At 42.8% G+C, this 27,917-nt stretch overlaps 1 protein-coding gene across 4 annotated transcripts; it reads right to left on the reverse strand.

Moving 5' to 3' along the window:
- Nucleotides 1–3,486: 3,486 nt before the first annotated feature.
- Nucleotides 3,487–27,917, reverse strand: hecw2b (HECT, C2 and WW domain containing E3 ubiquitin protein ligase 2b). 4 transcript variants are annotated; one of them, XM_027291679.1, is made up of 30 exons: nt 27,440–27,917; nt 23,730–23,837; nt 23,546–23,640; nt 21,449–21,524; nt 21,190–21,359; nt 19,129–19,271; nt 18,589–18,689; nt 17,556–18,457; nt 17,339–17,465; nt 16,700–16,879; nt 16,109–16,219; nt 15,308–15,458; nt 15,115–15,218; nt 14,852–14,976; nt 13,219–13,404; nt 12,859–13,011; nt 12,676–12,778; nt 12,479–12,575; nt 12,309–12,392; nt 11,893–12,002; nt 10,548–10,668; nt 10,345–10,458; nt 10,083–10,235; nt 9,898–9,996; nt 8,694–8,823; nt 8,401–8,547; nt 8,193–8,307; nt 7,994–8,079; nt 7,775–7,887; nt 3,487–7,198 (listed from the first exon to the last, which is right to left on the reverse strand). In XM_027291679.1, exons 1-30 carry the CDS (start codon nt 27,837–27,839, stop codon nt 7,087–7,089), a joined length of 4,716 nt encoding a protein of 1,571 aa, XP_027147480.1. In that variant the 5' UTR covers nt 27,840–27,917; the 3' UTR covers nt 3,487–7,086. The 4 variants fall into 4 exon arrangements, with proteins under 4 accessions (XP_027147480.1, XP_027147481.1, XP_027147479.1 ...); XM_027291680.1 differs by having other exon boundaries at nt 16,115–16,219; nt 17,556–18,460; XM_027291678.1 differs by having other exon boundaries at nt 17,556–18,460.

Genomic DNA, 27,917 nt, shown 5'->3' on the forward strand with positions numbered 1-27,917 from the left:
ACTTGCCCAAGCAGTTTTTAGTATACCCTGAAAAAACTTCTGTTTTTTGTTTTCTTCTCCAGCCAACAGAAGAGCCAGCTACCTCCAGAAAAGAACTCTCTTCAGCCCTGTTTTGGTCTTTGGAAACACTCCTGTCACTACATTTGCCAAAGAACAACTTGGTGAAGGTTTGCTGTATCTAAAGGGTTATTACTACACCCTGCATTTCACCTATCCTAAGTGTGTGGCGACCCTTCTCTCTGTCATTCAGACAGAAGTCTTACAGGACAGTATCCACGAGCGAGACACCACAGGCTCGTACAAAAGAGCCATGGCAGAGTGGAATGCTTTCATTAAGAAATAGAGCTGTTCAGGCTTGGGGGTAGGGGGTTACAAAACTCAAGCCCCTGTGTTTTTTTTGAAGTTTTACACAAATACTGAAGACTTGCTGTCTATTTTTGTTTATGGAAAGTATTTTTTTCCTTGACAACCATATTTTAAATGTTATAGGTTAAAGGTTATAGCCTCTGTTACCTCTGAGTGTTTCAGAGGTATTTTTTTATGTTTAATTTTGCAAACATTATGTTATAACTAGAAAATTTCCAAAGAAATTTTGAGTGTGTCTGACTCTGGCCCCGTCGCCCCCATACATTATTACTGACACTGCTCAGAAAATTCAGTACTAGAAAATTCCCGCACACCTCAAATATTATCATTTTTAACATGTTTATTTAGACACAGGAGCAGCTAGCGTTTACATGCTAGCAATTAGCATGTTAGCATTAGCATGTTACCATTAGCATGTTAACGTTAGCAATTAACATTAGCCACTAGGAATTAAACAAAAGCTAACTGCTAGCATGCTAATGCTAACATGCTAATGTTAATTGCTAGTGCGTCAGCCGCTTTGGAAAAACTCCATACTCAGCTACACAGTTGATGTAGTTCTGAACAATAACCGAAGGGACGTTGTTGGTCTTTCCACAATTCAGCCACATAATTTTTCTGGAGAAGCCATCAAGGCAGCCACTTATGGAAATTCCAAAAGGTTTTAATTTAATAAATCAACATGCCAGATTTCGTTTGGTCCCATTGAAGGATGCTCTTCGAACAAATCTACGTCTGCGGCGATTCTCTGTTCCACATGGATCAAGCTCTGCCATGAGGCACATCACATCATCTCGTCTGACGACAAGAAAGACACATCGCTGTATACCCTAAAAGCTGGCCTGATCCCTTCAGCTCCTCGGATATTGCTGCCTGCACAGTAGCAATTGGAGTGTAGTTGATCCTCCTGGTCAGGCCTGCATCTTTTAGTCTTCTTTCTAGACTGCAAAGACTGACTGATATGTTGTGTTTGGTTTTTAGTAAGTTGAAAATTATTTCATAACTATGGCCATCAGTGAAATATTTTTGGATAAGTTCATCCACTGGTATAGCTTCAGGACCTGAGGGATAAAAAGGAGGACACTATATTAGAGACTAAATGATGCACTACTTTTTTTTACAGAGAGGTGAATAAATAAGATTGTTTCAGTTATCATCTGTGGGTGACTTTGTAGTTAGTGATTAGTTTCCCGCAGACAATATATACACAGGGTAATGGGGAACAGATGGAAACAATCAGGGCGGGGAAGACAATCAGACCGGTGACACATGAGGAAAGGCAAGTCACCTGAAACGAGAGGGCAGGTAAATATCAAAATAAAACAGGAAATGACGAGACAGGACAAAAACCCAACTTGACCTCACCGTGGTGTGACACTCATTGTCTCCACGTCCCTTATTTTACTCGTCAGAGCTCCTAAGTTGTGTCTCCTCAGTGCTATGTGCCTTTGTAATTTCTCCTGTAGTGCTTTCTCTGTCGGCTTGCGTGACCTTCCCTGTTCCACTGCATCCTCGAGATATCTTGGCTCCTTTTCATTAGCCATCTTATACTGCAGAGTAAAGGCTCAAGTAGTATGCAAAAGTTTAAAAGTACTTTGCTTCAAAGTCACTTTTCTTCATAAAAACGAGTGCAATACAACTTCTGCAAATAACGCCAACCTCCACGTTGTCTTTCTCAAGGCTTGCAATACAGTTCACACGGAGAAATCCATAACTGTTGCTGTTTGACATTTACTGAAGCTAAATAAATGCTTCTTCATTCTGAATGTAGAACACACACCCGGGTTAATCTGAGGGCTTCATCTTCACCATCCATTGTAAGTTGTGAAAATGAAAAAACAAAACAGGGCTAACTACTTGGGCTATCTGAACAGAAGGAAAATCCAACTGAAGCACTGTTATTTAATGACTCAGGCCTTATCTGGTGGGTCCCTTCAATAAGAGTGCTTGTGTAGTTTAAGGAGATTAGTGTGTCGCCTGTTCATGTCTTCTTGTATTCATACAGGCTGTTAGCTTGTTTAACACTTGTACGTACGCGAGTCTCCTTTTTTTGTTCTGACAGGCTGCAGTTCCTCGAAGGTCCACTTGAGGTTGGCTCCAGAAGTGAGTCAGTCTCCATAAGTCCCCATGATAAATGCAGAAATAAGCATGTTTACAGCCTGGTACAAAAAACAGCTTTGCTCTCTATAGCTAATTTTTTGAAAACAACAACAACACTAATATTGAGTTATCATTAAATAAAGATTTTGCCATCTATGTCTGTGTGTCTTTTGTGTTTATTCAGTGTAATATATGTATCAAAATCTCTGCAAGAAATGTGGCAGGAAAAGAAGTGGAGTAGTGAAATGTACATCTCCAACATCAAGCATGAATCTTCCATCTCATTAGATGATAATGTATATTCTAAATACTAATTATATTAATAATAAACTAATATACTGGCAAAGATTTTTAGTAATCCACTAGATTTTCATATTTCATCCAGACCGTTTACCTAAATGAGTTAAAGCTGCATCACACCATCAAAAGCTCACATGGTTGTATCAGAGTTGTTAGCAGCGCCCTCTGCTGTCTGCTATAAAGAATTGACAAAAGGTTTGTAGTACCTGGTCTTCCCAGGTGGTCTCCCATCTGAGTACTAACCAGGTCTGACTCTGCTCAGCTCCCACCATCAGGCGTGTTCAGGGTGGTACGAGTATGTGACACTTGTAACCACAGTTACCAGGAGCTGTGAGCTTTTTCACTTCTCTTTACAGACAGCAGGGGGTGCTGCTGCCTCCTCAGCAGAGACAAAAAAAGATGGGCACCAACTGTCACAGGTTACTTCATGTTAGTCTCCAGTCTTACCACCACCCGCTTCTGTATGCTTGTTACAACTCTGGACCTGTTCACCTCTATTTTATTTTTCACAGAAGTCCACGTGATGTCATTTTATGTCATGCTAGAACAGGAGCAAAATAACAGAGAGATAGAAATATGTCAAATAACACGTGACAGATTGTGTTTTACGTTCCAACAGAAAAAGACAGACACAGATGTTGATTTCCATTTATTATCCTGCTCGGTTTGTTCAGTTACACTTGAAGTGACATGGAAAGAAGAAGAAGAAAAAAGCTTGCATAGAGAGATGACATTTTATTTCAGGAGAGGAGTGCTGACAAACATTCATATTTAAAAGTGAGGTGGTCTATACAGAAAGAGTGGTTGGTTGGTTAGTTAGTTGTGAGGCAGCCGGGTTAGGCTCTAAACTTTGGTACATTCTGGTTAGACAGAGGGCAGTGCATTGAGCGAGGGAGAGATTATTTTCATTATGACAATGGAATGATTTCATCCCCTTTCAATTTGCACAACTTCATACAGACATAATGTTGACTGAATTCTGGATTAGAGTACATTCTCTAAAAGTGTAAACAAGGAAAACAGTAGGTCCAGGATTTATCAAAAGTTCCAAAATTTTGAACAACGACATGATCTGACTTTGCATAAAATGTGCTGTTTAGGTTTTAGAGTTATTTTTGTACCATTTACACATAAAAAAGGAGTGTGGAGAAGTCTGCCTGCTGTAACTTTGGTCGTACGGAAGCTCATTTCTGCCAAGACAAGAAACAAAAAGATGAAACGTGAGAATGATCAGCCAGTGGAAAGTCTGACTCATTAAAAACAAAAAAAAGATAAAACTAGAATTAGAATTAGGACTTTATTACTTATAAAATACTAATTTAGACATACTAAATGAAGATTATGAGATACTAAAATAAAATCTGAACTTTGTCAGATATATCAAATGCTAAGTCTAAATTTGTTACTTAAAGATCCAGTGTGTCAGATTTAGGGTCTCTATTCACCTGAAAATAAGAATGGTCATATTTCAAGGCCTTTATACGCCGGATCTTTTACACGTCTTCATAGTTTGGAAGGAGAGGGTGAGGGGAGGGAGTTGAAATCAGCAACTACATTGCTAGATGCCAGTAAATTCTATCAAAATTCTAAAATACTTTGCAAATCATGACAGCAATTTAGATTTCGTAAAATCAGCATTATGAGATAGTAAGTCAGAATTTGCAGATTTCAACTAACTTTTCCGTATTGTTTTTGTTTTCTTTGCAGAAATGAGCTTCCATACAGCTGTGTGTATAAAATGAGATGGGCTTGTGTTAGTTCAGGAACTCAGCGGTTGACTTTTAGGTGTCTTAGGCCTGCATGTTGACAGTTGTATATCTATGTGGCAGTTCAAGGCGTGCTTACATTCACAGTGCAGGGGGGGGGGTGTGAGTGAAGAGGACGGTAACAAGTATGTCGTACAAAAGAGAATAAATTTACTGCAAGCTCCTTCAACATGGATTTTATACAAAATGTTCATGCTTCTCTATGATGAGGAGTGTATGGTTTTTACTGTTTATGGTGTGCCTGCTGTGAGCTTTCCACTTCACAACCCGGTAACTGAGCTGATACAATTCATTCAACATTGAAATGATGACAGAGTGCAAATCTAGAAGAACTATTAAAAGGTGTCAGAGTTCAACTCCTCATGTCAGAAAAAGACATTTCACAGAGTTCACATACAGCATGTGTAATCAAATTCAGCCATACGAATACACGAGTGGGACGTCACAAGTGTAGAAGAGCAAAGAAAAGAGAAAAGTCTCCATCATTCGGAGCTTCTAGTCATAGTGTGTAAGGTGAAGAAAGAGCAAATAACAAAGAAACTAAATGCATTATTCTAATGAGCAACAGCGAATATGCTGAGGAGATATTTGTATGATATTATTTAATGTCTCAGGGTGATAACGTCTATGAGTACGTAAGAATCTGAGGACCTAATTGTATTTTTGACACCAGCAGCTGTAGTCAAGCCTGGTGACATTTTTCAGTTCTGGCATGGGCGGGTCTAGAGGGAGACATGAGGGGGCAGGTGGTGGTGAGTGAGGCACCCCACTACTTTACTCCTCAAACTATAACTGTAAAATATTACCACAGTTTTTTTTAACGCTAATTAGCACATGTTAGCATGCTAAACCACGAAACATGGAAATATAGTATAGTAGCATGTCTATTTAAACATTAGCATGTTAGCATCTAGTGCCTAAAAGTTTCAAACAAAACACCATTTGTTCAACACTGTAAAAATTTGAGTCTCAAATTGAACAAATGGTGTTCTGTCAGAAACTCTTGAGAATGTTGAGTCAAGATATTGCAATTATATTTTATAAATTAGCTAATGTTAGCATGCTAAGACACTAAACATGGAAATATAGTGTAATAGTATGCCTATTAAACAATAGCATGTTAGCATTTAACGTGTAAATGCACTATGGAGGAGTCTCAAATCTTTACAGTGTTTAACAAATGGTGCTATGTTTGAAACTTGGGTCAGTTATATTTATTTAATTAGCAAATAAATAAATGTCTTATTTTAGGCATGATGGGACTGTGTAGTTAAAATATGACTCACTGTTCAATGTTCAGGGATTGATTAGCCTATTAGTCATATGCTCATTCAATGTAAAACATGGATTTTAAAAAACATTTTCACGACTACTGAAGGTCAAAGTAACTGAAGCGGACTGCTGATAGAAAATCAAAAAGGAAAGGGGGTAAAATGCATGACATTTAGATATTCACCTGCAGAAGTGGTCATTTTAACCTCTTGCCACCCCATGTCAAATTTTCTAGATCCGCCACTGCTGTGTGGACACTCAATTGACTTTGTGTACTTTGTGAACTTTCTTTCAGTCTACATAGCTTGAGTGTAGAGAAAGTTTAACAAATTTTAGAAAACAGATCTGGATCAAAGCTAGTTTCAATCAAATACAATCAAAGTCAATGGATATGGATACAAACTCTAAGTAACTTAATTTATTCATCAACACATCGCTAACTCGGTAAGTTGTGGCTAAATTTATTTATTTTTGCCAATTGATCCAGATTTGGTAGAAAATCACTCCCCACACAATCTACTTCATAAAGTTAGTTTACATTCAAATCACAACATGTCACTGCCACGTCATTAGAAAATCACTTTTTTTTCTTGTAGATGAAAATACTGTAACAACAATACCAAAGCTTCTATTTGGGGTCTCCGAAATCCGCTGGAGAAGTTCACTGGAAAATCCCACAAACGTTACCAAAGGTTATCTCAGGTGCTCCTCGAAAGGCTTTGAGAAACAACAGCACTATCTACACGAGTGCAGTCACTTGAACAGGCCACAAGGAGACGCTGTACTACAACGAGGGGCATCGCTGAAGCTCGTAGTCCTGGACAGGCCGTAGAATCCTTTGAGGTCCATCCAAACTTGAATAAAAGAGTCCCCTCGGTATTTTTTGCAGAGAAGGCAGTGGTTGAATCTTCTTTCAGAAACTTAAACCCTCCTGATATCAAAAGAAAACAAACACCCCGATCTCAGATCGATCAAACCCTGGCAGTTATGATTCTGGTCCCAAAGGCAGTGCGGGTCTTGACTCGTCACATCACACAGGTGAAAGCGTGTTACTAAGTAGGTGCGAAATACGTGCAGATGCAGTAAAAGGTTTACCTCTGTCATGGTTCAAAGATCTGACCAGCCTAAAATAGAAAATATAGCCCATTATAAATTAAATTTAAACCAGAAATCAGACTTTAAATCCAGCTTTTTGAATCAGAGCCCAGCTTTCATTACGGCTCCCTTCTTCATCCTCTAGGGGAGGAGCTGAGAACTGGGTGGGTGGAAAGGTGAGAGGGCCTCATTCCAGTCCAAAGGTGCTGGTCTCCTCCACGGCGGTCAGCATCTTCTCATACAGCATCGAGAAGGACGGGTACGGTGGCAGGTCCAGCCGGTTAAAACAGGTATGAGCTCTGGAGAGAAACCACAGAAGGTGATGTCAGACACTGGTTACATCTTATTTCCTGCTGAGCAGCAGCTTCGGCCCTCCATCTGTGTCCAGACAAGTGTAGGTCAGCTGTATTTTTTTTCTTGTGCTAGTTATGTTTAAAAGAACTAACATGTTGAAACCTAAAAGTCAGACAATATCAGATTAGGATGCCTCCTTTGGAGGTAAGCACGTCCAAGAACCTGCTAGAGGGACTATATAAGCCCATCTGGCCTGGGATCACGTTGGGATCCAGCAGGAGGCGCTGGAATGCCCCTGCTGAACCTGCTGCCACTGCAACTCCACCCCGGATAAGCAGAAGGAAATTGATGTATGTATGATAGTAGATGTTTAATATGCGCTTGGGCCAGCAGTCAATTAGCTTAGCTTAGCATAAAGACTCGAAACAGGGGGAAACGGCTAGCCTGGTTCTGTCCAAAGGTAACAAAAATCTTCAAAAACTGAAGTGGAAAAGCAACAATTCCAAGAAATATGTATGTATAAATGATATAATTAACTTCCTAAATTTAATTTTAAAATGACCTCGATGAGATGTGTTTACCTGGGCAGTGAGGTGACCTTCCCCCACTTCTCCACACAGAACCTGCGGGGTCCGTTACTTCCTCGCAGAGAAGCAAAGCCCTCGTAAGGAATACTGGACGTCCCGGTCACAAACTGAAGAGGCAGAGTTGAAGGAGGGAGAAAAGAGTAAGTTACTTTTGACACATTAGTCTAAATGTTACACACACACACACACACACACACACACACACACACACACCTGCAGGAGACGCAGCCTCTGCTCATTGTTGAACCTCTCCACTGCTGCCCAGAACCACCGGATCACGATGTGGTTGTCATGGTAACCTAAATACGGCACATTACGTCATGTCACTACGACGATAAGATCACGATGATCCTGAACAGAGTCAAAAACATTTACTGCCCGAGCTGACATCAGGCGGAAAAGGTTTCCATACCTCCTCTGTACTCCGTGTTGTTCCTCCAGTCTGATAAGTCGATCTCAGCTGTGCCGGCGATCACCAGCTCCAGCTCTCTGGCGTCAAACACCGACACCAGCCTGGCATCCACCACCTGGAAAAGACACACACACACACACACACAACATATCATACATTTTCTGCAGAGAAATTCAAACAGCTCACATGCAACCTCTGCCAGACGTACCTCGTAGAAGCCTCTGACCAGGCTCTCAGTCTGCTGCACCACCCCTCTCTCTATCCTCCACTTCACCATCCGCTCAATGTATTCCTTCTTGTTCTTCTCGGAGACGGGGATGTTGGCTCCGCCGGGCTTCAGCTCCCTTTCTGTTATCTATAAAACACACATAAAAACACTGAACTGATTGATCTACAGAGGAATCGAAACAGTCCTTCCTCTTTCTCTTTCCACATAAAATACATTTTGGAAACACACACACACACACACACACACACACACACACACACACATAGTCTAACCTGTCCGAAGACTTCCTCGTTGACGGTGAAGGTGAGGTCCAGCATGTCTTCTATGTCGTTGTCCTTCATCCACTGAAGGGACTGGTGAAACTCCTCGTCCAGATACTCCAGGTCACTCAGGTCACAGGGACTGCATGGTGAGAAAACGAGAATACGTGTGTGTGCATGTGAGAGTGTTGGTTTATATGTGCATGTGGTTACTATAGTTTGAGGTAGGGGTGGGCGATATATCGAATATACTCGATATATCGCGGCTTGTTCTACGTGAGATGTATGAAATGACTATATCGCGACCATCGAGTACTTGTCACGGAAATGTTTTAAGCCGTCTGCATTTAATTCTCCAGAGTTTTGCCTGTCACTCACTCCTGGAGACGGACGACTTGGTTCCGAAGAAAAACAACTGCGGTCACGCCAGCCGTCTCTCGTTTTCGTGTGGTCATGTCAGCTGCTCCAATATTTTCAAGTGCGCCCTTATTGCCGACTTTATGGCAAATACTGCGTGTGGACACTTCCGATTTTCAAAATAAGACGTGGGTGTTAAATGTATTAAAGGTTTATTTATTGATTTTAAAAAGTGTGTCTCATAAGCCAAGTATGATCCTGCACTGCTTCAATGCTCATATATGTACATTATGAAATATATTAAAAATTAATTTTAAAAAAAGTGTTAAAATGCTATAAAAAGAGTGTGTGTCGTATAGCAGGTGTAGATCGACTGTTCTACACTGATTTTGAGCCAATAGGTCACATGACCTGGAAGCTATTGAGCTTTAAAGCTCATATTTACATCATGAAATGTATTAAAAATTCATAAAAAATATGACAAGTGTTAAAATGCTATAAAAAGAGGTGTGTCTCATACAGCAAGTGTAAATCTACTGTTCTACATTGATTCTGAGCAATTACAATGCTATCAAGGTAATAATGACATTATTATTCATTAGAAATAAACAATACAAAACAACAACAACAAAAATATCGAGATATATATCGTGTATCGCGATATAGCTTAAAAATATCGAGATATTGGTTACAGGCCATATCGTGCAGCCCTAGTTTGAGGTCCCTTTAAACCACTCTGGCTATAAAAAGAAGTACACTTTAATATCTAACTTAATGCAGAGTTTAAAAAATGTGTGTGTGTGTGTGTGTGTGTGTGTGTGTGTGTGTGTGCATACATGTCTGGACACACTGTACGTACATGCGCAGCAGGCCTTTATAAAAGGGTCTGGTGAAGAAGGCATCCAGCAGGTACTGGTGGATCAGAGCCAAACCCAGAATACGACCACTGAACCGGAACCTGAAACACACAAACATATTAACACAGTAAAAAAAAGTAATCGGGATACTTAAAGATCACATCTGAGCTTCACCACTGCCTCTCACCATTCGTGGTGATTGTCTACGAAGGCCGACATGGGGCTGATCTGGACCGTGTAGGTGTCGTTGGCAGAATACTCAAACAGACCGTAGTAAGGGTTGAACAGCTCTCTGGAAACCAAGAAGAAGAACTCTCTGGAAGGCCCGCTGTAGTCCAACCTGCAACACACACACATTTATCTATACTACATGCAGTGCAGTGGTGGAAGCATTCAGATATGAGAAGCCAAAAATACAACATCTTTTTGCAACTCTCCCACGTACTCACCCCTCCTCCCCTACAAAGCTGACGTAGAGCTTGCTGCGCTGCAGGTCTTTCCTGGAGTAGCACATGATCTGGTTGAAGGCATCTTCCAGCAGGTGGTCACGACGGATGATCAACCTGAGACACACAAACACACAGCGAGTGAGCGAGTGGACAGACGGAGAACAGAACAGGCTGTTTCCTTCAGACAAACACATTCCTCCTACTTTAGCTTCCCTGGTCCTTGGCCGTAGCCTTTAGTTTCCAGTTTCCTGTAGAAGTTGCGCAGTTTGGCCTCAAAGTCTCTCTTGTAGGGTGCTGGTGCTCTAGCATTGGCTCTCTGAGTACCTACAGGCAAAGAGAAACACGTTCCATGTGGTTATTTTGTGATTGAGTCCTGCAGTTTATTTGTCGTTCTTTCTCTTCCCAACTGTTCGTCCTTTTTTCAAATGTAGACATAGGCTGTGTCCGAAATCACTCACTCCTTCCCTACTCCCTACATAGGGAAATAAATGTAGTGGACTATATAGTGAGCTCAACAGAAAAAATGTTCGGACACTTTCGGACACTTCTCTTGGCGCCGGTAATTACGTCATTGCTGTCGCACAATTAAAACGTACCACATTAATGTCGTCTCACATAATACTTGTCCATTTACTACTGCATTTTTATTAAATTAGAGTCTTTTGATTACTGTCCTGTACGTTTTATTTTCGTATTTGGTTTTCTATTTAAGCATATTTTTATATTTTATTCTCTTGGCTCTTTAGTAACAGAAAGTTATAGTGTAATCTACTGGAATGTTTGATTATATGCTGTTCGTTTTACACTTTTTTTTTTAATGAATGTAGAAAGCCATTTAAATTGCCTTGTTTTGAAATGTGTAATAAAATAAACAATAGAATAAACTGGCCTCGTGACTGTTGTACTGCTCCTAACACACAGTTATTCTAGAAAACTCCCCTAGCGCTATAGAAATGCCGTCTACTGTCAGTCTGGCTGTTTGTGTTTGATCAATAATTCAATTATTGATGATCAGGAGGAAGATGCGCTGCTCTTCTAAGACTAGCAAGACGTCGTCAAATTGTGAGTGATAGCCTACTTTTTAGTGCCTTTTTAATTTAGAGTAGATATCATTTACTTTAATTAATTCAATAAACTGTCCTCCGTCAAACTACACCCCCTGCTGACTCCCGTATTTATGTTCCTTTCCGCGCCCAGAGAACTTCTGGCAATGCATGATGGGATATCTTGCTTCGGTTAGTGACCATCGGATGTTCACTACATTTCGCGGTGAATTGTGGGATACATGCAGTGCACTATATAGTGGACACTAAACATTCGGACAACACTACAAAATGGCGTGGTCACTATATAGTGGTTAGGGAGTGATTTCGGACACAGCCATAGTGATCGTCGTACTGAAGCTTTAGAGGTACTTTACACACCGTGCTTCATACGAAGGCATAGGAGGTCATTTCTACCAACCGCCATAACTCTGTATAATGATTCATAATGTCAGCTTTCAACACAATATAATGTATTTGTACGTGTTTGACTCGAGTCTCCTACCAGGCGAGTTCTGTGGGGAGGAGACGGGTGATCCCCGAGGTGACTGACAGTAGCTGGGGTGAAGTAAGGCGTGAGGAGGCACATAGGACATTACTTCATCTTCAAATAGACTGCCAGGGGAGAGGGAGAGAGAGAGAGAGAGAGAGAGAGAGAGAGAGAGATTGAATAAACTGAATTAATTCAATAAAGTGACTCAAGTTGAAAGTGAGAGAGAAAGGACGGGAATACATTAAGGAGGAACAAGGAAGTAAAGAGGGAAAGTGATCCACAGCTAATACAATAAGACAAGGAAGGGAAGGAGACAGGGAAGTATATGAGAAGAAGGAAAAAAGAAATGAAGGATGAAAAAAGGATGCAAACGTCAGGGAGGGATGGAGAGACCGAGGAAGGGAAAGAGGGAAGAAGGGAGGTCTCACCTTAGCAGCATGACAAGGTCAGCGTCACCTGACAGCCTGGCCAATCCTGAACCTCCGTCTGTGCGGATCAGCTGCACCTTCTCCCTGTTGTCATAGCAACATTAACACTTCGTATGGAAGCCATAGATATAAATACCGTACGCCGTGCGTGACAGAGTGTGTGTGCGCACCTGAGTGAGTGGTTCCGGTTGAAGTCGGGCTGTCTCTCCTGTAAAATCTCAAAGATGTTCGGTTGTCGAAGAAACGCCACGATCTTGTCATTGTAGGCTAGAAGAAGAGCGGACGTGTTCATGTAGGTCAAATTTGATTTAACGGGTTGAGGCTTCAGTGTGTGTGTGTGTGTGTGTGTGTGTGTGGAGATACTGACCCACTGGCACAACGTCTTGGCACTGCCCCCTGTTGGCAGAGGTGAAGGTGCTGGAAGGCCGCGGCAGGACGGGTGGGCCGGCATGACGAGGGTCTTCACCCACCTACAGAGAGAGAGAGAGGATACTTTATTGTCCACCAGAGCAACAAACACTGTGTGTGTGTGTGTGTTTCTGTGTCTTACCAATCGTCGTGGGCTGACCTCACCAGCACTGTGGCTGCGTTGGCGGGTCAGGTGTTGGCGGTGAGCTAGGATGCTCGGGGGCCGAGTGCTTTGGAGAGGCAGCCGGGGGTCGATGAAGGTGGTGGCACGGCAGTTATGATCCACGAAGAAAGGCTGCACACACGCACAAGAAACTGTCAAGTGTCCATTCTACACTCCGTCCTCAGTCACAGCTACATCTACATCAAGTTCCAAGTACCACGTTCTTGATAGTTTGGAAAGGAGAATCCAAATAATGCAGGAATAGACAGCTTATGGTCTGAGTTTAGCTCCATCTCTAACCCGCAGACCCTTTGAGACAGTCTGAGGTGTCGTCCCCACCTTGCCGGTGTGGTCGTGCTTCATCTCCCAGCCTCTGGGCAGCTCCAGCTGTTTGTTGGCGAACATGTTAAGGAAGGCCACCAGGTCCCTGTTGTGCTGATAGCGCTCAAAGTGGTGAGCATCCCGACGAACCTTACTGATCATATGCTTCAGACACGTGTTGGTGGTGAACATACGGTAGGCACTCTGAGATACGGTGGTAGAGGCAGAGAGAGAGAGAGAGAGAGAGAGAGAGAGAAAAGCAGGAGGGAACAGAAAGCAGAGAGGAGGGAGGAAAGAGGAAAGACAAGAGAGAGGAAACACGTCCACCAGAGAAAGGAGACAAGTTTTGTTAAGTGAACTGTCCCAACAATCACCTTCATTACATATGTGGTTTGGTTATGTGCAAGGGACTGTATGAGGATATTGCAATTTGGGTGGGGAGGGGCAAATATTCAATTCCATTTCATAAGAAAACAACAATTCCCAGAGATCCCAAATAAGAATGGATTTTTTTTCCAAACAACAAATCGGTGAATATTCCAGCCCCCATATTTAGTAGCAAGGCTCGAGACAGCAATGTCACTCGTCCCACCACTGAAGTATCACAACATTATGGATGGTCTGCCATGAAATTTTCCCCTCAGGAAGAATTGGAATATCTTTGGTGGTGATACCCTGAATCTTCCTTTTGTGCTAAATCCTCAGTTTTTGTTCCTTTCGGACAGTCCTGGGCTAGCTGTTTCCCTTTGCTTCCACTCTTTATGCTAAGCTAAGCTAAGCAATTTGGATGTAGCTTCATATTTAACCTGATCACCCAAAAGGCATCTTTCTGATTTAATTATTCTTAAAAAAAATTGTAATCTGGGATCAGTAAAAACACCTCCCTCCCAAAGAAATAATAATAAAAAATAAAAAAAAACACATAACTCTCATGCTTTTCTGACCCCCCCCCAATCATTTTCATACAGTCCCTTATGGGTGTGTTGAGCCGCATTTTGTAATAAACGTCCAAAATGTAATAACTTTTTCATTTCATTCTGTAATAAAGCCGCATTTTGTAATAAACTGCCCCAACGCATTTTTGTAATAAATTTTGCCGCATTATGTAATAAGTTATTACATTTTGACAAGATTATTACAAAATGCACTTGCAACTTTTTTATTTTCTAGGAAATGTAATAACATGGTGCATTATGTAATAACAATTCTAAAGCATAGTTTATTTGTTTGTTAATTGTATTTTATTTTACTTTAAAGTATTTGTAAAAGCTAGGCCTATTACTTAGCAATTACTATCAGTACACTATTCAAAGGTTGCATTAACAGAGAATATTATGTAAATTGCAGATTTTTTGCATTTGGTAATAATCTTGTCAAAATGTAATAACTTATTACATAATGCGGCAAAATTTATTACAAAATGCGTTGGGGCAGTTTATTACAAAATGCGGCAGTTTATTACAAAATGCGGCTTTATTACAAAATGAAATGAAAAAGTTATTACATTTTGGACGTTTATTACAAAATGCACCGTTATTACAAAATGCGGCTCAACAGGGTATGTGTGATCTATGAGAAGGATGTTGGGAAAAAGACGGGTGGTGTGACTGAAAGAAAGAAAAGAGAAGAAGAAGAGAATGAGCGTCCGTACAGGGTTGGAATGCAGCACAGTGAAGAAGTCGGGGCTGGTGAGGAACTTAGCGCTGGGGGACTGGAGCAGCAGGGTGAGGCGAGACCTGGAACTGGACTGAGCCACACTGTTGTCTCTACGCAGCTCTGTAACACATACACACACACAGAAAAAAGTACACAAATCAAGGCTCTAGGACTCACACACACAGAAAAAAGTACACAAATCAAGGCTCTAGGACTTCAAACTACAAAGACCAGAATGCAGTGCAGTGAGAAGATTACCTGGGATGGAGGGGTGCATATCAGTCTCATCCGGCGGCAGCTCATTGGCCAGCTGTTCCTCTGGTCTGCTGTCACTGGTTATCGTCCTGCGTATACTCTGATACCTGTGAAGGTGTGCATGCATGTGTTAATGATCACGAGGACGGTTAATAATGTGATCAATCAAACAGTTCAGTTCAGTGTGTGTTCTGACCTGCGGTTCAGCTGCTCCATCTGCTGTATGGAGTCGGACCTCTGCAGGGTCTGCAGGGCGGGCGGAGCGGTGGGACGCTGCCATGTTGTGGTTCTGTTCACGTGGTCCACGTAAAAGATCCGACCGTGGCTGTCGATACGAGCCTCCCAGTCTGTTTTCACACACACACACACACAGACACACACACACACACACACACACACACACACAATAAAAAAGGCCATGCTGAGGAGGTAAATGCAGAGGTTTGGTATCTCAACAAACAAATATATCACTGATACATTTCAGCAAAGGTGTAAAACCACTGAAAGGACAAATAATGAATCCATTTAAGCCACAGAGCTTCATTATATTATGTCTCAGAGTTTTTGACAAAGCTTGGCCTCACACCACGGATCATTTGCACAAAGAATACTGGAAAAGGAAAAAACACTCCTATTTAACAGAAGGAGTTAACGGTATATTACAGCTGCAAGCAGATATTTAGAAATGTTTTTGACAACTGATAACAAGACGAGACTGAAAGCTCCGGAACAAAAAACCAGTAAGTGGACCTTGAGTTGTCAAGCTGCGGTTTCTGAAGTCAAGAATGAATGTTCATGTATTTTGCATCCATTTCGAAAAAGACTGAAACCAGCCTGTGAATGATTTGTAGATGGATTTATCTCTAAATATGATTGTTAGAGATACTGGCATAAATCTGCTTATAACTACATCATCATGTGTTATAAACAATTTATATACACTAGTACTGTACACACTGTAACTCACACGCACACACATGCACACACACGCACGCACACTCACTAGGTGGTAGTGGCTCGTCCACTCTCTGGTAGCGACTGATGTCATGGCGGATAGATGGCAGGGAGCGAACAGAAGACTGGTGGCCATTGACCTGAGCCGTGGCACCTGCATGCACACACACACACACACACACACACACACACACACACACACACACACGCGCACGCACACACACAAACAGACACAGACAAACACACGATATATGATGTCATCAAAACGGCGAGACATTTTGCACCGCTTCAAACACAAGAAAAGGCTTAAACCTCTTTAACACGGGGAAGGTTCCTCTCATATCTATGACAATGCACACCAACATACACCTGCTTATCCACTGAGCCCGTGGTAGCTCAGCTAATAAGCTCTGGCTGAGTTAAAGAGAAGTGGCAGGAGTCGCTCCAGAAGGAGATTGAATGATTAATCCCCTCGATTCCCTCAATAAGAACCATTAAGAAGAGCAATTAACCTCCAGCTGCTGCGGTGGAGCTGCTTGGTCACACCTGATGGAGGCGTGAAACTAATATACAAAATGTTAATTATTTCGACTGGAATAACAGAGGTTAGGAAAAAATATCCGTTTCTCCTCACCCAGCTCTCTCTCAGCCCCCGCCGCCCCGTTCGGACTCTCCCTGGCCCCGCTCGGCTCCTGGTTTTGGGCCACGCCTCCTGAGGCCTGCATGGACGGCCTCCTCCTCCACACACCCCCGCCCTCCTCCTCCTCCTCCCCCTCCTCCGCCTGGCCGTCCCCGCCGCCGCCGGCTCTCGCTCCTGTAATTCAAACAAGCAGCAGACTGAGACACTGCAGACCAAGTTTACCGAGCATAACACATTCACGAAGAGGTGAGACGCTTTATTTTAAGATCCCGTCGCAGGCTTGGAATAAACTCGCAGACTCGCCATGTAAATTGTGTTGGGAGTAACAGCTTGTAGGTCTGTCTGTGGGGGATAATTACTGAGGCTGCCACAAATTACCGTCGCAGGCAACAACTGTGTGACACCGCAATGAGTGTTTAGCAGGTTACTTACTAGGACTGTAGATTAAAATGAACACACACACACACACAGCAATTCAGTTTAAAGCAACATTATGGAACTTATCCAACATAAACTAACAGAGTTTAAATCACGTTGATGCTACACTGACTTGTAATCAGGTGAGTGTCATGCTAGAACCGGAGCTGGGCAAGCATCAGTGTAACCGGGCTTTGTACTAATTAAAACATTTACCATCAGTGTCAGCTGTGTTGTCGCTGGTCGGAGCAGCTGCTGCTACTGGCCCGTTCGCCTCGCTGCTCGATGACTCCGCCCCTTCCTCCTCAGCCTTTGGAGCCACTTCTGTCCTCGTCTCCACCTCCTGAAGAGAGACGAAGAAGAAGATTTTAAAAAAAAAACACCTGGCATCCATCACATGTATCTTTTAGTCACCTGAACTACAGCCGCTCACCTGAATAGGTGAAAGTGGTCCGAGTGAGGAATTGCAGGGTAATTCCTGGTTTGCACCCACTCTGCTGCTCTGCTCCTGACAGGTACACTCCACCACAGCCTCCGCCGGCGTGGGTACTGCTGCGGCTGCTTCAGCTCCTGATGCCTGAGAGGAGCTGGGAGCTGTGGAGGTTTCTCCGGTGACTGGTGCAGCCTCCGCCGATGCTCCAGCGACCTCTCCGGTCCCAGCTGCAGTCTCAGCGGTGGTTGATGTTCCTGCTTGTGTTTGGTCTACAGCTGCACCTTCAGGTTCAGCCCCTGCAGGCTCATTTCCAGCAGAGGAATCCGCCTCTGTTATGGCCCCTGTTCCAGCTTCAGCCGGCCCCTGTGCCTCTGCTTTTGGACCCTCATCCCCCTGTTCAGACTCTGATGTAGCCAATCTCCCAGATAAGTCTGTACTCTGCTGTGTCCTCGCCTCCTGTGATTGCTCCCTGTGCTGTCCCGCTGTCTCCTCGTCCTCATCTGAGTCTATGTGCAGCATGGCGTTGAGCCGTGTGTCCGTCGGAAAGCTGGAGCGGAGTTTCGGCGAAGGACCCATGAAGGGCCGGTCCCCCGGGCTCCGCGGCGCCTCGATGGCATCCAGGTAGTCGTTGAGTGACACCTGCCGGTGGGTGTGGCCGCCTGTAGCCACAGAAAGCAGATCCTCCTCTCCTCCCATCTGCCCGGGCTCCCGCCACACGCTGTCGTCGCCATAGTAACAAGCACTGTTGACTATCAGTGAGCCCTCGTCTGAGCCCGTGGGAGAGGGTCCGTATGTGACGCGCGAGGACGAGGACGGGTGAGGGAGGTCTTCGTCGTCGGAGGGACTGCCGGGGTCACCGTTCACTGCGCCACCCAAGATGGTTCCCACGGCGTCTGGGGAAGCTTCTGACAGGAAGAGTAGATGGAGGAGAAGGAGGAGGAGGGACAGAAGAAGACTGAATAGTTTAGGGGAAATGTGGCTTTCAAAATAAAAGCATGGAACTTTTATGAAAGTAAGTATAATATACACACACCTTCTTGTCCAGTGGAGGTGATGTCCACTCTGAACAGAAGCTGCCCGCTCACATGATCCGTAGGGAGACGACGACACAGACTGTAGCTGACTGGCTGATCTCTGCACACACACACACACACACACACACACACACATGCAGATATGAGAATACACACTCCTATATATGTACAAGGTTTATATATGAATGGAAGTGTTCAATAGTTTGACGTGAACTGCCAACCTGTGAGAAACCGCACACACACACACACACACTACACACTACGCTTCACCATAGTACATGACGTCTTTAGTTGTAGATTGATATCAAATCAATGCCTGGACAATGAGCTGATTGGTCCGTATTGATCGGTATTGACTGAACTACGCTGAAGGTTAAGTGCTGAAGGTCACGTGTGTGGAGACGTCCTTTCTGTCTGTCTGAGTGCTCATTAAAAGTAAGCAAGGGTGCAGATACACACATCTCTCAACACAGCTTCTGTTTTAAAAACCTGTACCTGTACCTGTGTGTGTGTGTGTGTGTGTGTGTGTGTGTACATACTCTGCTGTCGGCCCCTCCAGGAGTCTCTGCACAGGGAGGATCAGCTGACCCAGAAATCGCTTGATGATTGGTCGGCTCTTGGCAAACTTATCCTTCACCTCGATCTCCAACACGTCAGTCATCAGAGCCACAAAGGTGTATTTCTACAAGATGGACAGTGAAAAGTGTACTTTTATATTTACAAGATAGACTGAGGAGATAAATTGGACCGCTCTATTCATTGTTCTACACTTCTGCTTTTGTCTTCCAACTTTAGACGACGAGGACGTATAGCCTGACACTGACTGTTTGCCGTAAAGTTAAGACGTGTTGAAGCAGTTAGCTTCATGTTTGTACCGTGAAAACTCACAGATCAGTGAGATGATTTTATGTGAAGTTATTATAAGTTATTAACCTTATATGAATTCTTAAAAGTCTCTTTCATATCATATATTAAATCTGCTTTCCCAACCAGTCGTCGTCATGAAACATAAACTAGCTGATTTCTGATTAATCAGGCCAGAAACTGATTATATTAATTATATCATTTAGAGCAATCATCATGTTGAGAGGCACCTGGCTGCAGACCTCCACTGTCACACACCTCCACTGTCAGGCCCGGAAGTGATGACATTTTTTGGGGGGTGGGGAGGTGGAGAGGACATTTTGAGAGGGTCATTTTCATTTTCAGATGCCTCATTGAGCAGGTTGATCCGTTGCTGCAATACGTTAACGTGTCCGCCATATTGGATGTGGCAGATCTGCCCGTAAACTAATACAAGGAAATGGACTGAACTTCATAAAGCGCCTTTCTACAAAGTTCTTTAAGTTAATGCCTCTTATACACCCATTCACACACACACTAATATATCTGGGAAACAAACAGGCACCAAAAACAACGTATGTAACTTTTAAAGTGATGATTCTAAATTTTACTCCTTATGTAAGCACCAACACAACTAGTATTTTCTAATGCTGAGTGTTTACAGCTACTAATGTGTGTAACACTGTTACGTGATGATAAATATTGAAATATTTATATTTAAATTTATCTGTGTCTAATAACCAGATCTGACTGATCTGATCCTAACTGATTTGATTAATAATTAATCATGGTATGAAAACATTATATATATATATTATAATATATATATAATATATATATATATATATTTATATATATATATACTTATATATTATTATTACTATATTATCATACCCCCCCCCCTATATATATATGACCACTGACCAAACAAAAGTTTACTATAAAAACAATATATACAATAGACCGGAAATTGAAAGATTTTATGTCATTGTTTACTAATTGATTAATTTGTGAGGAAAACGATTCAACCGGAAGTGCATTCACGAATTCACGATTTTATTTTGAAATGTATCCCTTGCATTTCCGGGCCTGGCAGTGGAGGTCTGCAGTTTTATTTTGAAATGTATCCTGTTCCTTTCCGGGCCTGACAGTGGAGGTGCGTGACAGTGGAGGTAGGTGCCTGGCAGTGGAGGTCTGCAGCCAGCGTCTCTTGATCATGTTGAACAATAATAAGTATGTGATTTATTGAAGCTCATACAGACAAAAGAGGTTTGGTTTAACTTTAGAAAGTTAAAGACGGCCATATAAAAAATGTCGTATTGTATTCTAGTATTCATTATAACATGACCAGCTGATCCCAGCGCTACCGCCTCAAATAGCAGTCATTGTTGGTAAGAATGCCGTGGAAGAAGGTTTTTGTTTTACCAGCTCTGGCAGTGCTTCCTTTTTTTATTATTATGTTATAAAGTTGATCTAAAATGGAGGCAGCAAACTACAGAACACTTCTAGTGAAGACAGGAAACTAAAGACATATCACAGGTGGATAGTGTATTAACAGTGGAAAGTAAGTATCAACCATGAACTTTGAAAAATGGTATATGCATGATAATTCACTCTAAAGTGTTCTGTTATATGAAAATAACGTCTTCCTGATGCTAAATTCATTATTTTCTTATATCAGAACACCACATATTAACACTTTCATTTCATTCTTTGTGGATGATATAGTGCACGTAGTTGTGTGTGTTTGTGCTGACCTCCCCGTGCCACACAGGGTTGGTGGTGTTAGCTATGATGGAGGAGCGTCTCTCCTGGCCGTGGTGGGTGAACTTGGGGAGTCCACTCCTCTTCCCGGGCTGGATGGACATTTTGAGGTAGGGGTCGGGGTTGAAAAACATGCCCTTCTTCAGGCCTGCTGCCCGGATGTCTGGAGCGGAAAACACACAGTCGTCAGCATGTTGTGTTATTTTTTTTATTTTTTTTACAACCACAATTCTACTGAATCATTCCCCTCACCTGATAGGGTGAAGCTGACTAGTTTCCGACAGTGCTCAGTCCCTGATTGGTCCTCCACTTGGCCTTCGCTTCCCACCTGATGAGAAAACAACCAATAAGAGAGCAGAATGAGTGGGTTCCCATTTTTAGAGTGAACCGAGTTCAGTCCAAAAGAAAAAAAACAAGTGTTTGATGAAAAGTTAAAAGGAGGAATCATCAGAGAGGGAGATGAATAACGGTCTGATAGTTCTGATTCAAGATGACTGCTTTAACTTTTACTGACTTAACTGGAGCAAACGTCTCTTTGCCTCAGTGACATCCACCTCCCTCCACTGACTCAACTACATCCCCAAAAAAACATGTTTCCAGCTTCTGTCTTAGACAAGCTGAAGAACATTTTCGACTCACTAAAAGTTAACCTAAGACTTCTAGGGTGTTTTTAGTCTCCTTACAAATCATAAGGTGTAACTGAACTTATTGAACAAGTTTACAGCCTTGCTACCTGCTCTTTAAGGCACTACTTGTTGGCACTTAATGCTAATGTGCTCACAATCCAAGGCTAACATGTTTGGTAGGTAAAATATAATATGATATGATATGATATAATTAGCAGCAAATGCAAACCACAGATGAGGCTGATGGGAATACTACCTCTGCAGATTTTTGGTGAGACATTTGGAATAACTGGACAAAGTATATATTGACCTGAGGATGGTACGGAGCCCCTAAAGGGACATGGGAAAAAAAAAAAAAAAGTGAAACGTTTCTCGTGCGCACCAGAAAGTATCTCGTGCTCACGAGAAAGTATCTTGTGCTCACAAGAAACCTTGGGTTAAGCACAGGCAGTTGGACAGAGGGCTGGCTCAATTCGTGGCAGCGGCAGCTAGTAGTGGCATTTAAATGCCGCGGCAGCTGCCACGGACCTGCCCCTGTGCGTGTTTGTGTATGTGTGTGTGTCGGTGTCTGGCACTGCCACCGCAAATGCTGCTGTTATGGGCATTTGTTTTTATTTTACAAGACAGTCGTCAGTGTTGTGTCCCTGGTATTGGCATTTCCATCACGCGATTTGTGTCGCAGTGATGCCGGTGTCTGGGGCAGTTACCACTGCTGCCGCTGTGTGGCGCAGGTGACCTGCCACGGCAACTACTGATGCTTTGATCATCTGTTTTGATTTTTTATCTTATAAAACAATCATTGTTGTATTGGACTTGATGGAAGTAACATTACCATCATGTGATTTCTGTATTAGCATTTGCATTGATTTTAATTAATCTTTCAACATCTCTCTCAACCGCAGCTGCTACGGACCTGCTGCTAAGGCGGTGGCAGCTGCCTCAGATACCGGCAACTGTCGTGACACACACACACACGCAGCAGTTGAGAGATTAATTAAAACCTTGCAAATTAATGCAGAACTCACGTAATACCAACTACCTATTACCAACAAGGCTAATACAACTCTGACGACTGTTTTATAAAATAAAATTAAAAACAGATGCCCATAACACCAGCAGCTGCCGCGGCATTTAAATGCCACTACTAGCTGCCGCTGCCACGAATTGAGCCAGCCCTCTCTCCAACTGCCTGTGCTTAACCCAAGGTTTCTCGTGAGCATGAGATACTTTCTCGTGAGCACGAGATACTTTCTGGTGCGCACGAGAAAGTATCTCGTGCTCACTAGAAACGTTTCACTTTTTTTTTTTTCCCTCATGTCCCTTTAGGGGCTCCGTAGGATGGCGCTAGATGTAAAGTCAGTTATTACAATTCAATTCATTATTATGATGAATGTCTGAACCAGAATTCATGGCAACATCCAACAGCTGTTGAGATAACTGTGAAAATGAAGGATACATTAATAAAAAGTGTAGTTTTATAATATTTACCAATACTCTATTTACATAAGATTAATATATTAGATTTGTTGTAATTGCTCAGCTGCCTGTCCTAAATATCAGCACAGATAAGGGGGTAAGATAATAAAGCTGATCAAATGCTTTTACTTCTAGTTCAATCAGATCACAGGATTAAGGATGGAGCAGACAGAGAAAATACGATGGTGAAATATTCAAGGTTGAGAAGTGTCTGCAGGGACCGGAGGGAGATGTAGATGGAACATACCAGTACTCCAGGGTTCTTGACAGTGATACAAGGTGTCGTTGCTCGCAATGCTCCACTTACGCCATGATAATATTTAAAGCAGACCTTAGTCTCAGCTGTAGAGAGAACACAGACACAAAATGATCATCAGGGTCATTTTTTTCCAGACTTTAAGACAAGCTCAGAGCCTGTGGAGTCAACTCACGCTCCATGAAGTAGGGCCCCGGCTCCAGTCTCCACACGATCTGTCCCTTCTGGGTGCCGTTCACGCCTCGATTCTTTGAGTCCCACACGTTGGCCACACACGTCTCATCTGTCAAACACACACACACATTTACACTCACAGGCTGAACCTTTGTGTTTCTGTCTGCTGATTCTGTAAATTAGCCAAAAAAATAACAGGACATTAATAGTTAATGAGACAAAAAAAACAATTAACAGAACATTTAAGCAAGGTCACATCCTGCAGCTGCACATCCAACTATTGACCTATTGACTCACTTAATGAGGCAGCAGCATGCATGGACACCTCGGCAAGATGATGATTTATGTAAATAGGCTACAAGCTGTTCTGTTTTTTAAACATGTCTGAATGGGAGGAAACACGAGAGACAAAAACATCTAAATTAGGAGTTGGATTTGGTGCCGTAATCATGGAGTATTTACTCCATAATATTGTGATACTATAATAACACTCCATCACAGCCAATTTCCAGTAACACACGGCCCTAACATCAGTCCATCAATCACAATCAAGCTGCCAATCATTGACTCCATGTCTCTGTAATCAATTCTTTTTTACCTACAGCTGGACACACAGTCTGAGGCCTGTAGTCAAATAGTTTGAACTATTTTAGATACAGTTAGGTAGTTCAGTCATAAGACGTCTAAAATAAATGTGCTACACCATAACCCAAGGACCCCCACATGTAATTAATATTTTAAAGTATGTTGCATTTTGACGCTTATATTAACTTTATTCAACATTTATTTCCCCTCATTAACCTATTTATATACTGGGTTATTATCCTGTATGTGTTTATGACTGATAAAAAGTTTATGCATAATTATCCTGGCCACTGTATGATCCATGATGCCACACTACCCCTGACAGTCTTTCCTTCCTGGTTCCTGAAAGAAAACTGCCCTCAGGTTATAAACCACGTCCCTGTCTGTGCCATCAAACATTAATGTGTACATCATGTGACAAATGTCCCTTGTCCTAATGGATCCATGCTGATGGAGTCGCACACACACACACACACACACACACACATATATATATATATATATACATACACACAGTATATAGTACACACTTTGCCCTCAGTCACACCCGGTCACCATCAATAAGGCCTGAATCTTTGTTGGTGACAGCGAGTATTCCTCACACACCTGTCTGACCCGGTAACCCTGCAATCATCCTTATAAACTACAGCCTGAGAAATGGTACACACACACACACACACACACACACACACACACACACACAGGTCAGACAGCAGAGAGGTTATGGAGCTCAGGCTCCAGGGGAGCATGGCCGACAGCCAGGCTGGAAACACGGCTCGCCTCTGGAGAGAACCACCCCAGAAATTCCCCCTGCCTGTGGGTCAATACTGAGCAGCAGAGAGGTTGGAGGGATCACCTTTCCTGTGCTCGCTCTCTGTCTGAATAAAGGATTGTCCACAGACACTCACTCTCATTCACACACACACAAACACACACACACACACACACACACACACACACACACACACACACACACACACACACACACACACACACACACACACACACATAACCAGTCACCTGTGGTTAGAGATGACCTTAGCTTTTATAAAATGGTGTGTATTTCACTGGCTGCTCGGAGCTGCTGGTTCACACCTGAGCCTGAGAACTACAGGGCATCATGGAGCCCAGGGGCCAGAATAACACTTTATTATGGACTTATTTATTTTACTGTAGTGCTGTAGCGTTGAGAAGACATGCTTGTGTGCAGTTTAGGGACTATACATAAATAATTAGTCAGAAAAACAATTTTTAGTTTGTTTCTTTGGGTTGAAAAGGAAAATAGCCTGAATTTTTAGAGAGCTTTCGAGAGTCTTTTATTTGTGATTTCAGCCTTCACTGTTATTATTTTTAAAAAATATTATTATATATTAGATATTACTTAACTGGCTACATCAATTAACAATATGTGTCTCATTTAACTCATTTTGGTAAATATAGTTAAAATGTATATTCTAAGAGACTAGTAACTACAAGTCAGGACATATCCTGGCTTGTAGTTACTAGTATGAGTTAAAGGTCCAGTGTGTAGGATTTAGCAGCATGTAGCATTGTCGTTTCTGATTGCAGTCCCTTCTCCTCGCCCTCTCCTTCCTACCATGAAGAACTATGGAGCAGCAACCTTCATAGGTGGATATGAAGCCAATGCGGAAGTCCTAAAAACTATAAATCCTTGAGTGGCCACTTGAGGCTGGCTCCAGAAGTGAGTCAGTCTCCATAATGTTCAAATGTCCAACTTCACAGCAGAAATAAAGATGTTTACAGCCTGGTACAAAAAACTGTTTTGGTCTCTATAGATAATTTCCCCGTTCATGACAACTGTACTGAGGGTGAATTTATATACAACTCACCTGTTCACATTATATTAAGGCTTGAAGTTATGCAGGATTAAGAGCGTGGATACTTTGATTGACAGGTAGGTGCAAACCTATGGGTGACTCATGCTCTGTCCATTCTTTATAAGAGATTTGGTGAAAAATGGTGCAAAAAATAAAATAAAATTCTAGAGCCGGTGTTAGTTTCGCTTGTCTGTTCTGGGCTACTTTAGTTTAGATATTAAATATTTAAATTGGTATACACAATATTAAATATTTATGCTTTATTATATGTCTGTATTGGGGGAGGGAGGTGTTTTTTTTCCAAGTCAAGGGCAGTTCAACAAATATAATAACAACCCCGGGGAGGCCTTTTAGAAAGTGAGACGTCAGATTCAGCTCCCTCAACGTCCAAATAATTTTCTTACGGCCCCTTAGAGTGAAGAAGACTTTCCTCTTATGATGAAGGTATGTATGATGCTGATGGTAAGTCCCTGGCTAGATCTTATTCATTTTGAATGTTGGTATTGTTGCAGTACACAGGTTTGACTTCACTTCACACCTCTGTCATTGATGAGAACATCACTACAGGACGAGCAGGAAAATGATGAGTGTGTGTGTGAGCGGAAAGAGTGTAATATGAGAGGAAACATACTGCTCTTAAATGCAATTGACACTGAGTCAGCATCACTTTCTTCAGGATAACCTGCTCCCTTCCTCTCACACACACACACACACACAATCCATTAGTCGGTTAATGTAGCAGCAGCGGGGCTGATGTAATGCTCTAACCTTGAGGAGATGAGTTACAAATCACAACCTCTTCAATAGCGCCATCATATCACTGTTCTACAGCGACTTTTATTTCACCGCCGACACAGACAGGAGGACAGACATGTGGACGGGCAGGCAGAGAGACAGACAGCATGGGTTTGAGAGGCAGGAAGACAGGCGGGAATGAGGACGATGAGCAAGCAAGAACAGACCACAATGGAGGTCCATTTGAGAAACAATTAAAAGCTTAGTGGACAGGAAAGAAGGAGCAGCTAGAAACCTGCTTTGTTGCTTGTTCATTGGAGTTACAGTGAAATTAACTATTAAATCTGTAAAGGTAGATTCGTGTAACACAGTACATGTAGAATTACTCAGACCTGGACGAAAAACTTAAAGGTTAGTGTAGCTTGGTAAACAGACTGGAAATAACACTAGCTTCTACCAGACTAGATGTGACTATCTATCTAACGTTACTAGTGTGGGGGGCTTTTGTGTGTTCCACACTTCGATGGGGGGAGGTGAGTTTGAGTTAGCTCACCGATGTGGTACAGGCCGATCCAGTCGGTGGCATCCACTTCCTCCTTGATGTCCCAGGAGATGACCAGGTGGCTGTGGCCCAGAGTCAGCTGGTATGTGGACGCTGTGAGCGATGAGCGGCTCTCTGACGTCACCAGGTCAGTGTCGCTATTGGCCCGCTGGAGCCCCACCCCTGACGCTTCTGATTGGTTCCCTGACGACATAGCGGAGGAGGATGCCGAGGTGGAGGATCTGGCTCCCTGCACCGACAGGCTGCGGAGGTTGTCGGGGCCGATGGTGTACGGCCGGGAGTGCGGGGTGCGCCGACGCACCGCCAGCAGGTGCTCTCGGGCGCTCCCGTTGGTCGACGACGAGGACGACGGGGGCGCGGCAGAGGTGGAGGCAGTGGCAGCCATCGCCATGGTTACCCCAGAGGAGGAAGAGGAGAAGGAAGGTGGCCAGAGGCGAGGGGGGGAGGAGGGGAGCTGGGGGTGGTGATG

This window comes from Larimichthys crocea, chromosome XIX (assembly GCF_000972845.2).
Source record: "Larimichthys crocea isolate SSNF chromosome XIX, L_crocea_2.0, whole genome shotgun sequence".
Taxonomy (NCBI): Eukaryota; Metazoa; Chordata; class Actinopteri; family Sciaenidae; genus Larimichthys; species Larimichthys crocea.

Coding starts and splice junctions, on each gene's coding strand:
- hecw2b (XM_027291678.1), bottom strand. CDS start 27,839: ATGGCGATGGCTGCCACTGCCTCCACCTCTGCCGCGCCCCCGTCGTCC. Junction 16,880..17,338: donor CAACACAGCTGACACTGATG/GTAAATGTTTTA, acceptor TTTGAATTACAG/GAGCGAGAGCCGGCGGCGGC. Junction 10,669..11,892: donor CTCCCCACAGAACTCGCCTG/GTAGGAGACTCG, acceptor CTTTGCCTGTAG/GTACTCAGAGAGCCAATGCT.